Consider the following 14,313-nt stretch of genomic DNA (forward strand, 5'->3'; position numbering starts at 1 on the left):
TTTAATGGCATTTTGTGAAGTGGGTGAACCATAATTTGTTGTGAGATGTGAATAATAATTCATGAACATCTTTGCACAGATATTTTGAGATTGTTTCTAAAAATAGTTTACCAGCATTTTAAGACTTTCTACACATATTACCAGATTGCATTCAGTGAAGGCTTTAAAAAATATCTTTGGGGGGTGGTGCCTGGGTGGCTCAGTCAGTTAAACATCCAGCTCTGGATTCTAGCTCAGGTTATGATCTCACAGTGTGTGGGTTCAAGCCTAGCATTGGGCTCTGCTCTGATAGGTAAGATAGCTCTGTGCTGATTGGGATTCTCTCCCTTTCTCTCTGCCCTTCCACCCTCTCTCACTCTCTTTCTCTAAATAAATAAACAAACAAACAAACCAAACTTAAAAATATATTTTGAGGGGGCACCTGGGTGGCTAAGTCGGTTAAACATCAGGATCTTGATTTCAGCTCAGGTCATGATCTTGCAGTTTTGCACTGAGACCCGCATTGGGCTCTGCACTGACAGCATGGAGCCTGCTTGGGATTCTCTCTCTCCCTCTCTCTCTCCCTGCCTCTCCCCTGTTCATGCTCCCTCTCTTTCTCAAATAAACTTAAATGTTTTGAAGGGGGAGTGTCAACATTTTTATTCCTCTAACATATCTCTTTCCTGTTCATGGAAAAAACTTCTAAATCTGTCTATGTATTGGGTGGGGAGAGGAGGGAGGGATTGGGGACCCATGCTTTAGGAACATGTAGGGCTATATTGGGGGACGAATTTAAAAGAAACAAAAGATACCATTTGACCAGATGCCGTGCATCATTGATTTCATTGTCAGTTTTCAGATTACCTGTGAATTTGAGCATTTCTCTATTCTTCACCTTTGGTTTTACATGGTAGTACTAGTTTTACTCTTAGCTTTCAGATGAGTGTCTGAGTATGCCATACTACTTAAGGAGTTAGTTATTGGTACTGTCTTTATTGCAATTTGGACGAAAAGCTGGCAGACGCGGAAATTAAGTGACCGCTGAGCAATTCACTGTGTATGAAATACTCTGGGCATTTCAAAAATAGACACATTTTAGGCTCTCTGGAAGACTATTATCTAAGAAGACTGGATTTTAACTTTGGAGCTTAAGAATCGCGGGCTGTTTTTTTTTTTTTTTTAATGTTTATTTACTTTTGAGAGACAGAGAGGCAGAGTGTGAGCGGGGACGGGGGGCGAGGGGGGGGGGTGGGAGTGGCTAGGGGCAGAGAGAGAGAGGGAAACAGAATCCCAAGCGGGCGGCAGGCTCTGAGCTGCCAGCACAGAGCCTGAGGCGGGGCTTCAACTCGCCAGCCACAAGATCATGACCTGAGCCGAAGTCCGCCGCCCTTAACCTACTGAGCCACCCAGGTACTACCCGGCTATGTTTGTTTAAAATGCAGTTTTTCAGGTTCCACCCCCCTCCTCCCGTAAGTTTTGATTCATTGGGTAGGGTGTGGAGGGCACAGATATTTACAATTTTAATTAGTATCCTCTTGACTGTGGTGCAGCTGATTCGCATTGAGAAACACTATAAATAGGTACTATAGATAAATGAAAGAAACGTTAGATTTAAGTTGCCATCACTTGTAGGCCAGAAGAAGCACCCGCTGGGCCCAGGTGAGGTAGAAACGTTCATCCTCAGCTCAAGAGCAGCCTCGAATCCCTGACAATCTCAGACTCAAGCTAGCACTCTGGGCGGGTTCCTCTAGTTCCCTGGGCCGGCTGGAGCGCAGGGTTTGCCCCGCAATCTGCGCCCGCGCTACCGGAAGCCCCACCCTCTTTCTCTAGGCCCCGCCCCTGCACCGGTGGGCCCTGCTCTTGCCCTTACAGGTCCCGCCCCTCCCCCGGCTGGCCGCCAACGACGCCAGAGCCGGAAATGACGACACCAGTGAAGCCTTTTGGGCGGGGCCTGGGCCAAGCAGCTCCAGAGGCTGCGATTTCACATCGGAAACAAAACAGCGGCTGCTCGGGAAGGAGCCTCCCCTGCCAGGGGCCGGTGTCGGCGGCGAGGGAAGAGTAGGTGCGTGATGGTGACTTAGGGGAGAAGGGAAGGTGCCCCCACACGGTGCAGACACGGGCGGTCGCGGGCAGGGCCCGGCCCTGTGTCGCTGCCCGGGCCGTGGAGCCGGTGTCCTCGAGGATGAGGAACGGGGCGCGGCCGAGCGGGGACCGAGGAACCCCGAGTGGGGAACGAGGAGGGGCGGCCCGTTTCTCTTGCTCCCGGCGCAGCGCGCGGTCAGGTTGAAGAGATTCCCCTCCGTAGATTTGTTCCGGAAGTGCTGGTTTCCCGAAGACGTTTCAGGGCGCAGGTGCCCTGGGCCGGGATTGCCGGTCTTGACTGGAGTGGAGCAGGAGAAAGAGGAAGCTCCTTGCCCTCGGTCTGGTTGAGCAACTAGTGAAACTCCGCGCCTCATGCCCTGAGTGTGTCCTTGTCTGGGGAAGCGAGTGGCACTCAGGGCTAAGTTCCTTGTGTCTGACGCTCGAGGAGGAAAACAGGGTCTGATGCTTTTGCCTTGGTTGGAACTGTCGCGAGCATGATATTCATTGCTTTGCATGTGTCTTGGATATTTACGTTTTGTTCCCGTTCGGATTCCTTTCAAATAAATATGTTTTTATTGTAAGAGAGAAATTTAATAATAATTTTAAAAGCACTACTTGCCTGCTTTGGGCAAGATTAATATAGTATTCAGGACTTTGGGAGATAAGGATAAGATGCAAATAACTGTGGCATATATAACTATATGACAGAGCACGCTGTAAAGCTTGTAACATTCTCTGAAGTTTCAGGCAAGTAGAAACCACATCTGGTTAAGGAGTCTTGTTATTTGAGTTTCTTTTTTAACAGTGGAAAGGGAAAGGTTTTCACTCCTGGAGTTAAAGTGGGAAGGGTATTATAATCAGGGTGTATCACAAACAGGGATTCTCTGGATCTTAAGCCTCTAGTGACCCACTCTGACCATTAAAATAACTGTTATGAAGGAGAATAAAACAGCAAAGTAGATTGGAGCTTGTTGCATTCGGCTAATTTCAGTCATCTGCAAAAAAGCCTGTTTGTTTCATTTCTCCTTAACTCATTTGCAGAGTTCAACCAACTTAAGCCCTCCCCCCACCCCCATTTAATAATAAACCCTTAACAATGAGAAAAAGATCATATATATTGAGTGCATGGATTCTCTCCCTACCCTCGCCCAGTAGATAATAGAAGTGGCATCTAGTATCTGGTTTTCCATTCTTCTGGTCCTAAGTATACTTTCTTTGAATGGATGTGATTTTTGCTGAATTTTAAGTTAATGGCTGTACCTGTCCTCGACTGCTGCAAGGATTTTCATTTAGGGGAAACTGAAGATTGAAGTTGGTCTCTGAGAACCACCCTAGCAGGAAAGTACAACATATGTTACCAAAGCTTAGGTGATCCTGTTCCTCTCTCAGATCCAGGCTTCCTCTGCTCCTGCTTTCCCACTAATATTATTTTATTAAATTTTTTTTTTAACATTTATTTATTATTGAGAGATAGACACAGAGCGTGAGCAGGGGAGGGGTAGAGAGAGGGGGAGACACAGAGTCTGAAGTAGGCTCCAGGCTCTGAGCTATCAGCACAGAGCCCGACTCGGGGCTCGAACTCACAAACTGTTGAGATCGTGACCTCAGCCGAAGTCGGACGCTTAACCAACTGAGCCACCTAGGTGCCCCGCTAATATTATTTAAAAAAAAAAAAAAATTTTTTTTAACGTTTATTCATTTTTTGAGAGACAGAGACAGAGCGTGAGTGGGGAAGGGGCAGAGAGAGAGGGAGACACAGAATCTGAAGCAAGCTCTAGGCCCTGGAGCCCGATGTAGGGTTCAAACTCATAGACTGTGAGATCATGACCTGAGCCGAAGTCGGATGCCCAACCGACTGAGCCACCCAGGTGCCTCTCCCACTAATATTATTGAAGATTATAGGGAGAGACTTCTTTATGGTATATTCTGAAAAACCTTTCAAAGACCTTTAATACTGACTCTTCATGTGATGTTAGGCAGATTTGGAATGTGTTTTACGAGTGACACTGTTGTGGTCACAACTTTAGGCACATTAATCTAATAGTGGGGGCTAGAATGGATAAGAGAATTGAGGTGACTTTTGCATAATTCAGGTGAGATATGATGGGAGTTTGATCTTTGGTGATGACAGGGGCTTAGAAAGGAGGAAAAACATGAACAGGACATGGCATCCAGTAGAGAAGGAATAAAATATAAAGTTGAGTAGGAGGTTTTAAGTTTGGAGAAAGGGGGAAACGATTGCAGAAATAAGGAAGTTAGGAGCAAAGAACTAGTTTAGAGAGGAACATGAGGAAGTCGTTTGGAAGTATCACTTTGGAAGTGCCAGCAGATGAAGATGTCCCATGGACAGACCTGGAGCTGTAAATATGAGAGTCACTGAAATAGACTTTCTAGTTGATGTTGGAGCAATGCCTAATGAAAGGAAGGGGACAAGGAGGCCCATGCAGACCCTAGGAACACTTAGAATGAAGGAGTGGAAGAAGGGCGAGGAACCACCTGAGGAGAATGAGTGGCGGGAGGAGAACCTCCAGAGTTCAGTGTCACAAAGGCTGAGGAAGGGAGGGAAGAAGACTGTTAGGAATTTTCAGTATCTGGCCTGGTATAGCAGAAGGAGCTGAAGATTTAGAGCAGCACTGTCTGGTAGAAACAGTATGAGGTACAAATGTTAATTTAAAACTTTTTTTAAAAGTTTGTTTATGGCAGAGAAGGGCAGAGAGAGGGAAAGAGAGAATCCCCAGCAGGCTCTGTGCTTGATCTTACAAGCTGAGATCATGAAATGGACTGAAATCAAGAGTCAGACGCTTAACCCACTGAGCCATCCAGGCGCCTCTCCCCTAAAACTTTTTAATGAACAAGTTTTATAAAGGTAGAAGGAAATAGATAAAATTAATTTTAATAGTCTATTTTATGTAACCTAGTACATCTAAAAGTTTTTATTTCAACATGTAATTAATATAAAAATATACTTGTCTGACTTCTCCTCTAGCGAGTTAGCCCCTTAAGGAAACAGAAGCATTATCTGATTTGGTAGCATCCCCAACACCTATCACAATGTCTGGTTTTGTAGAAGAAACCCTGAAAGTGTGTGTTGATTAAAGGGTATTAATGTTTGGTTTTCACACTGCCCCATACAGTTCCTTAAATTGATGTAAAGCAAAAGAGAGAATGCAAGGATTGCTGAGTATAACCACTGATTTACTAATTAGTTAGATGTGAGTAGTCATGTTTTCATTAAAGATTACTTGTATTCAACCCATTTCCACAATGAATTTGAGACAAACTGGGAGTAATCATACCTTCCATGTAGAGTTACTGAAAGTAAAGGTTTCTTGGGGAAAGATTCTTTAAAATGATTACAAATATTGATAATATAAGACCATAGTCCCATGTCCACAATTATGAAATCCAAAAGCCCCTGAAAAAACCAAAAGGCTTTGTGTCATTCATTTGATAGAAAAATCTAACCTGAACCTATTGTTGTAATTTAAGACTACTTATATGTTTCACTATATAATATGTATATTTAAAAAAAATTTTTTTTAACATTTATTTATTTTTTGAGAGACAGAGACAGAGCGTGAGCAGGGGAGGGGCAGAGAGAGAGGGAGTCACAGAATCCAAAGCAGGCTCCAGGCTCTGAGCTGTCGGCATAGAACCCAACACTGGGCTCAAACTCACGAGCTGTGAGGTCATGACGGGAGCTGAAGTTGAACACTTAACTGACTGAGCCACCCAAGCGCCCCTCACTATATATTTATTAATGTGTTTATTTTGTGGTTCTAAGACTTTGAGGGAGCATTAAAAACATACAGTATTTGCATTGTACTACCTTTATAAAATCTGAGAAAAATACGAATTCCAAACACATTTAGTCTTAAGGGTTTCAGATACAGAATCCTGGATTTGTAAGTCTTTTTTCGTTTTCAGTGCATCTTCTGAGCACATGTAACCATTATTATTTAAAAACAATTATAGTAACTCTATATAACAGACCTCTCCAAAACCCAGTGCCTTAGAGTATTTGACTCCGTATTTGCCTCAAGTTGCAGGACTATGGATCAGCTAGGGTAGCTCTGCTTTGCATGTCTTATTCTGGGGCCCAGGCTGAAGGGGCAGTGGCTACCCATGGTAAGCTCTTCTCAAGGCAACAGCAGAAGCAAAAGAAGACCAACTCCACAAGCAAAATTCAGCAGTCTGCTTGTGTCACATCTGCTGAGATCCCTTTGACCAAAGCAAGTCAGATGATTGTGCACAAAGGCACAGGGTGGCTAGTAGGCTGCACCCACCTTGACGCCAAAGCAAGTCACAGAGCCTAGCTCGATATCCCGGGCGTGGGGAAGTCTATTTTTCCCTGGGAGATGCTGGGGAGGAGTGAATATTTGCTGAATAATAATCTAATCTACCACAGATGGCTCACAGAAGTAGAGTGGGACGGAGGAGGGAAAAAAATCACCAAATAGATATATCACTATCCTTGCTCTTTTTGGAGTCTACCACCTTCACAAAGCCTCCTGTAAGACTGAGGAAATTGTTTGCTCCCAGTCTCTTAAAATTCAGAGTCTTTCCAGTATATATATATTCCTGAAGTTTTAAGTTAATTTCAAATTATTTTTATTAAATTTAATTATGAATGCAGTTTGGAGATTGGTTACATTTATTGTTGGATGTGAGGTTTTGAAAACTCAAATAGAGGCTTTCCCAGCCCATCCATATAATCAGAACTTGGGCGGCCTGTCCAGGAAGAAGCTGTCAAACTAACATCAAAGCTGATAAATAACTTTTGTGGAAAATAAATCACAGTCTCATTTGGCACTTAAAAACTTCTTAGCATCACGATACAAAGGTACTTAAAAAAATACTTTTGGTGGGGTTTTTTTTTTTTTTTAATGTTTATTTATTTTTGAGAGAGAGAGTGCAAGCAGCAGAGGGGTAAAAGGAGGGAGGGAGACATAATCTGAAGCAGGCTCTTCACTCTCAGCACAGAACCAGATGCAGGGCTGGAACTCGTGAACTGTGAGATCATGACCTGTGCTGAAGTCAGATGCTAAACCAACTGAGCCACCCAGACGCCCCTATTTATGGTGGTTTTCTAAGTGAAGAAGAAACTAGTCAATTGACTAGAGTCATTAAACCACCAACTCTTTGTGCTGGACAAGATCATGATAAGTTTCACGGAGATGTTTGTTTATGTGGAATACAAATTTTGTTGGAGTGCCTGGGTGGCTTGGTCCGTTAAGCGTCCAACTCTTGATTTTGGCTCAGGTCATGATCTCAAGGTTTGTGGGTCCAAGTCTGGAGTCAGGCTGTGGGAGCCTGCTTGGAATTCTCTCTCTCCCTCTCTCTCTCTGCTCCTTCCCCAGCTTGTGTATGTGCACTCTCTCCCCAAATAAATAAATAAATAAACTTAAAAAAAAAAAACACAAATTTTTACGTTTATCTCTGACAGTGAAGAAAGAAATATCAGTAACTAAGTAAGCTTGCTGTAAGAGTTTGAGGTTTAGTTGTTACCTTGAGATGGAGTGAGAGACAGAAATGTATGTTTCTGTTGGTGCTTCCTTAAATGGGACTTTCAATAAACTTATTTTTGGGATTCTAAACCTTTGCTCTTATGATACTTTTTGAAGTGCTGATGGATAGGTTTTCTGATTAGATGGACTTTTGTTCAGCATATGTAAGCTTTGAGATTATTTGTATTCTTCTGGGGTTTTTTAGTATCATTGTGTATAATGGAAATTTTAGTTGCCCATCAGAGAAGGATTTCTTTTTCCTTTTATTTGATTGAGCAGGTGTCTTGAGAAAAAGGAAATGGATGGCAGTGAATTCAAGTGTTGTGCTCTGTCAGTCTCAGAAAATCTTTAGCAGGTGGCCAGAGAGAGAAAACAGCAAAATCTACTTCCGTCCCCTTGCAGTTCGGGTCACAAGATCTTCACTTCCCAACAGCTATCTTTTGGGGGGTTTTTGTTTGTTTGTTTTTTTGTTTTGTTTTGTTTTTTGGTTCTCAGGGCAAGAATGCTAAGGATGTTATAAAATCAAGTAGTGTCCTTTGCCACACTGCCTGGACAGTTGGACAGTTGGGTCATTGGCCTTCTTCATGCAGTACTCAATTGTTTTCAGCTGTTACTGGACCAGAATCAAATCAGGCTTTGCCTGTGCCTTTCTTTGTACCAACAATGTTTGTTTATTCACCAGGCCAGGCTGGTGCTTGCCTGTGCTTCCTGCTGAGCTCCATGTAAAGAGCAGCCCTTCCAAGAAGGGTCACCCTGTAGCTTTGTGATCTTCTAAGCATCAGTGGAAGCATGAGCTTTCTCTAAGTGAACTGGAAAAGACCTGGGCTGGGCATCAGAATACTTGGGTTCCGGAACTGGTGTTACTTGCCCCATAATCATGCACTGGCAAATTCTTTCACCTTTCCTGACCCTTAATTTTTCACATGTAAATACAGGATGTGCCTTTGAAAGTGATATTGGGATATGCCAAAGTGACTACCACATTATTGATGCTTCTTACAAGACTTGTCTGAGAAATCTCCAGTGTGATAATCAGTTTGTGTGGTTTCTTGTAATACCTGAACAGATCCTATAAACCTAAAGCTACTAGTAGAAACTACTAAAATTAAAATGACCAGATACAAATACTAGGAGTATATATTGGGAAAACTTTTGACACTTCAATTTTTTTAATAATTTTTTTTTTTTAACGTTTATTTATTTTTGAGACAGAGAGAGACAGAGCATGAACAGGAGAGGGGCAGAGAGAGAGGGAGACACAGAATCCGAAACAGGCTCCAGGCTCTGACCTGTCAGCACGACGCGGGGCTCGAACTCACGGACCGTGAGATCATGACCCGAGCCGAAGTTGGACGCTTAACTGACCAAGCCACCCAGGCGCCCCGACACTTCAATTTTTAATTTAGAGTTAGTTCAGTCATTGAAGTTTAAAATCTCATTTACTAGGTTTTTTTTTTAAAGATCTCATTTACTTCTAAGCAGCAGTTCTAGTAGTAATAAAAATTAGCTCACTATAACTTTTTTTGTTTAATAATGTAACTCAATGCTTATTGTAAACTCCCAAAGGGCAGGGATGGAGTTTGTTGCACAGAGGCAGCATAATGTAGTATGTGAGCCGTTGCTTTGCTCCTTTGCTCCTTTGCTTACTGGATGTGACCTTGTGCAAGTTAGTAGACTTCTGTGTGCCACATGGCTTTCATATGTAAAGTGGATGAAGTGAATGCAATTAAGTAAATCCCCTCAGTGTCTGTCTGAGTTTTGGTGTAAATAGATAGCCAGTAGGGGTGCCTCGGTGGCTCAGTTAAGCATCTGACTCTTGATTTCAGCTCAGCTCGTGATCTCACAGTTAGTGAGTTTGAGCCCCAGTTGGGCTCAGTGCTGACAGCGAGAGCTTGCTCTCTGCCTTTTTCCCCGCTCGCGGCTCTCTCTCTCAAAATAAAAAAAATGAACGTTAAAAAAAAAAAAAAAGCCAGTAAACTACTATTTAGTAAATAGGCAATCACTTTTCTTTTCCTATTTTATCTGGTAATATACTTTACTTACTTTTTATTTATTTTTGCCCGCATGGCCCCTTCTTGTATTTTGCTTGTTTCATTTGGCTAACACTCTCTTATTTATTTGTTATTTTGTTTCTGAGGGATTATATGAGAATATTAATGACAGATTTCTGAAGGTTTTTCTGTAATAGAGCTATACTTCAAATGATCTGGTATAGCAGGCAATCAGTGGAAGTGACCAACTTGTAGCTTTTTCTGTTTGCCATCCTCTGGCATTTCTGGGTTAGCTGAGGTGATAGGTACTATACTGGATGTTTTTGTGGGAAAGAAGGGAATAATATGTGCTCTGTTTGCTGATCATTAATGCTACATTAATGTTAAAATTGTCAACTTTAAAATATCTTAGAAGCATAGATCAGAATATTTACTTTGAATGTTTATTGGACTTATAAAAAATATATCTGTTCTATTGGCATGCAGCTCTCTTTTAGGTAAGCTAACATACATGTTGCCAAGTCTTAATTTTATTCGTTTTAAGAGACAGGACCAATGGTATGAATAACCATAAATGTAGGTTTACTTCCACAAAAATCTCTGAATTGTTAAATTGAAGCATATAGAAATGTGCACACATCATAGGTACAGAGCTGAGTGCGTTTTCACAGACTGAAATCCCTGTGTAACTAGCACCCAGATCAAGAAACAAAACATTACCAATACTCGCAAAAACTTCCCAAATATCCACTTTGAGTAAATAACCACCATAAAGGTGACTGTTGTCTCTATTTGTATGTTTAACTTTATTTTTAAAACAAATTTACATTAGTTATTTCTTATTTAGTTAATATTCATTCGCAATCCCCTGATTTCATGTCAGCTACCCATGGGCTGAAGCTGGAAGGGAGGACAAAGGTTGGCATGGTATTTAAAAGTATGTAGGATAGGAGGGAAGCATACCTTGATTAAAAATTTGTCATGATTTAAATGATCTAGGTATAGGTAATTAAGGGTTAATTTGAACTCAGTACTAGAGGAGAAAATTACTTTCTGTGTGTGTGTTTTTAATCTGCCTTCGGTGTTTTTGATGAAAAATCACTAGAATGTAAAAAGTAGAGTATTTACAGGGTAGAGGATACCCAAGTTGAAAGTGAAAATGAAACCGGACATTGACAAAATACTTTCGTGTGAGTGTGTAAGTGGTAATGTCTTACTGTGTGTAAATGAGAATACTGCTTAGGTATACAAACAGATTTTTTTTTCCTTCTGTATTTCTGAAGACTTTCTATGAAAAGGGAAGTTGAAATAAAAATATTGGCTGATGGAAATTAAGGCAGACAGGCAAATGGGAATGTGTCCCCGCCCCCCTCCCCCCAGGGTGAACTCTGGGAGACCGAATGGAATGTGTAAATAAGGCTGGGCCAGGATGCAAAGGAGAGATCTAAGGCTGGGAGTTAGGAGTCTGTGATTTTTGTCCTGGTCTGCCCAGTTGTGTGATTTTAAGCAAGTCGCTGAACTCAGGTCCTCTTCTGCTTTTGTAAAATGGGTATGTTACCTGCTTCCCCTGGCTTGGGGGCATTGTGGTAAGGATAAATGAGACAACAAAGAGAATTTTGCAAAATTAAAAGCCCTAGACAATTTTACAGAGATAGAAAGGTTAATTTGGATTAGTCATCATAGGAAAAGGAATGTTGAAGAGAACATTCTTTAATATCATTTAGGTCCCTTTGCTCTAAATCTGAAATCATTAGATATATTTGTGATTGAAAATACTTGGTTTCTCAAGTAGATTTACTCATTACCAAACTGACAAAAGTTTGTCACTTGAAGTTGATGGCAGATTAATACATTTCTGGTTTACAAATTGGTATTATAAGTGTTTGATTCATGTGAATAGATTTACAAGGGTTTGATCAACTCTGGGTGACCTGGTAAAATCCTATTTCAGACCTGATCCGGGAGCCTGCAAATGACAGCAGCCTGAGAGGTCCTTAGAAAGCTTGGCTTGGAGGAGAACACATGAAAGAAAGGTTTGTTTTGGCTGAATGTAATTTATGGAAGTGTTTGAAAATAAAAGTATAATTGTAATGCACAAAGGATTGTTTTCTTTTTCCTTTTTCAGAACCCCAAGAGGTTTTGTTTTCTGTGAAAAAGTATTTCTATACGCTTGCTCCAATGACAGAGTTACCGGCACCCTTGTCTTACTTCCAGAATGCACAGATGTCCGAGGACAACCACCTGAGCAATACTGTACGTAGCCAGGTACAGTGTCAACCCCTGAAACTGCCCTTGCCAGACTACGGATTCAGTGACCACCTTCCCTCATTTCCAAGAGAGGCTGAGGGGACTGAGCAAGCTTTTTCTGCTTTATCAAATTTACCTGTTTGCTGAATTTCAACTGAGGGCAAAGCATTGTACCATTTAGTGCTGGGGACACAAGGCTGTGTGAGACGTAGGTGTTAATATAGTTTCTCCCTGCCTCAGATATTGCCTCCTCTGTTAAAGCCTCTCCAACTTCCCCAGCTATTTGTTATTTTACATTAACTTACTCTTACTCTTCCATGGGCCGAGTACATTTTATTTACTTTTATTTTTTCAGTACCCGGCATGGTTCCTGACAGTGCCCAGTAAATGCTCATTGGGAGAATGCACAGTGATGAATGCAAGACTGAGTGTAGAAATCCTAAGAGAGTTCAAAGGAGGGGCACCTGGGTGGCTTAGTCGGTTAAGCATCCTTCTTTGGCTCAGGTCATGATCTCACAGTTCATGGGTTTGAGCCCCAAGTTGGGCTCTGCGGTGACAGCTTGGAGCCTGGAACCTACTTCAGATTCTGTATCTCCCTCTCTCTGCCCCTCCTTGCTCATGCTTGCTCTCTCACTCAAAAATAAACATAAACATTAAAAAAAAGAGTTCAAAGGAGAGAATCAAGAAAGGGGTGTAATTAGTGTTATGAGACACAGATGTCCAACCTGCCTGCAACTCTGTTAGCTAATCATTACAGATTGAATGTAGATCCCACAGATGGACTGTGAGATAGCTGGGAAATTGGTAGGATTTTTAGAGATGGAGCCAGAATGGGGGAAGATAGAAGGCCAACTATAAACTATGCAGGCTGTGAGGGGTCAGGTTGGGTGGGGTGGGATCAGACTTTCCCCTGTTAGAACCAGAGAGCAGAACCAGTGGTGGAAGGAAACAGGTTCTGGGTCAATAAAAAAGAATTATCTCATAATTTGTTGTACATCCGAAAGGGTGCGGACTGCCTTGTGGCTTATTGTGTTTGTCACTAAAAGCAGTTCCAGAGAAGGCTGGAAAACTACCAACCACATCTGCAGAGAGTTAGTCTGTGGAATGAGCAATGAGCTAGAGCACTAACTAGATGGCCTGGAAGTGCCCTTCACACTAAGATTTAGGATTCCAATTAAGGGTCAAAATGTGAGGAGGAAGGCTTCACAAAATATTCTTTGATGAATGGGTAGGATTAGAGTAGAGCAAACTTCTATCATCACTGATAGAAGAAATAACACTAGTGGAGGAAGAATGTTCCTAAAATATAAATAGACAGGGAAGCTGTATCCAGAGATATGTCATCAGAGGCAGGTCACACTGTACTGCCAGAACATTTTTAATCAAGTGAGATCAAGTTAAAATAATTATCAAGGGAAGCCCTAAAAGGGAACACAAGCTGTGAAGGGTAGTATGTAGTCCGAGGGGTGTGTGAAGGAAGGGAGAGGAGAAGAGTTTTTACCTCAGTTCTTGGTTGATAATGGGTGTTACAAAGACTGGTTTTTGTGGAAACATGTTTGTAACAGCAGCTCGATATGCTCCTTTTTGCTATTTCCCTGGAATGGATTTAAACCCCCCAAAAATTTTTTTTAATGTTTATTTATTTTTGAGAGAGACAGAGACAGAGCATGAGCCAGAGAGGGACAGAGAGAAGGGGAGACAGAATCTGGAACAGGTGCCAGGCTCTGAGCTGTCAGCACAGAGCCTGACGCGGGGCTTGAACTCACCAACTGCGAGATCATGACCTGAGCCGAAGTCGGAAGCTTAACTGACTGAGCCACCCAGGCGCCCCTCCCCGGAATAGATTTTTGAAAAGTTAGCATGAGACCAGATTATGAAGTTCCTTGGTAGTTTCAATGCCACAGACTTTGTAAAACTGTTACTTCAGAGTAGGGAGAGGGAAAATGGGGACAGTCCCAACTTAGTTTCCTAAGAAACTTCCCTTCCTTAACTAGAGCAGCTCCTATTGTATCTTTTTACATATTGATCTTCTGTGGATCCGTTTGAACAAAAGATTCCACCACTAACAAATTTTGGGGAAAAACAACAACAACAACACAGTTATATGTCACCTATTTGTTCCAAACCTTCCAAAGGTATCTCATCTCAGAAAAAATCAGGTCTGAGGTCTTGACCGGATTCTTCTCCTTTGCCCCCATCTCTGTCTTATCTCTTATTAACCTCTCCCTTACTCACTGCTTCCTCATTTCTGTCTCTGGGTCCTGGATTATTCTCCCATTCTTCTCAGATGGCTTTCTTCACTTGCTTTATTTAGGTCACCTCATGAGTCACCCTATCAGTGAGGCCTTTCCTTCCTCTACTCCCCTTCCCCACCCTACTACCCCTTATACCCTTCCATGCTTTACTTGTGCATAGCACATATCAGCATTTCTACCATACTGTCTACTAACTTGTTAATGTGTTTATCTGCCTCCCTTTACTGTGTAACCCTGTATCCCCAGCTGTGG

The 14,313-nt window shown here is 42.1% G+C and overlaps 1 protein-coding gene across 3 annotated transcripts in view; it reads left to right on the top strand.

Moving 5' to 3' along the window:
- Positions 1-1,888: 1,888 nt before the first annotated feature.
- The window catches only part of PSEN1 (presenilin 1), a 75,503-nt gene continuing 63,078 nt past the window's right edge, over positions 1,889-14,313 (top strand). The window contains exons 1-3 of one of the 3 annotated variants that reach the window (XM_047862214.1): positions 1,889-2,041; positions 11,511-11,592; positions 11,685-11,824. In XM_047862214.1, coding sequence (XP_047718170.1) covers positions 11,738-11,824 — 87 coding nt within the window. In that variant the 5' untranslated portion in view covers positions 1,889-2,041; positions 11,511-11,592; positions 11,685-11,737. The remainder of the gene's footprint in view (positions 2,042-11,510; positions 11,593-11,684; positions 11,825-14,313) is intronic. The other 2 variants (XM_047862216.1, XM_047862215.1) reach the window with 2 other exon arrangements.

The sequence above is a fragment of the Prionailurus viverrinus genome, chromosome B3, assembly GCF_022837055.1.
Source record: "Prionailurus viverrinus isolate Anna chromosome B3, UM_Priviv_1.0, whole genome shotgun sequence".
Classification (NCBI taxonomy): domain Eukaryota; kingdom Metazoa; phylum Chordata; class Mammalia; order Carnivora; family Felidae; genus Prionailurus; species Prionailurus viverrinus.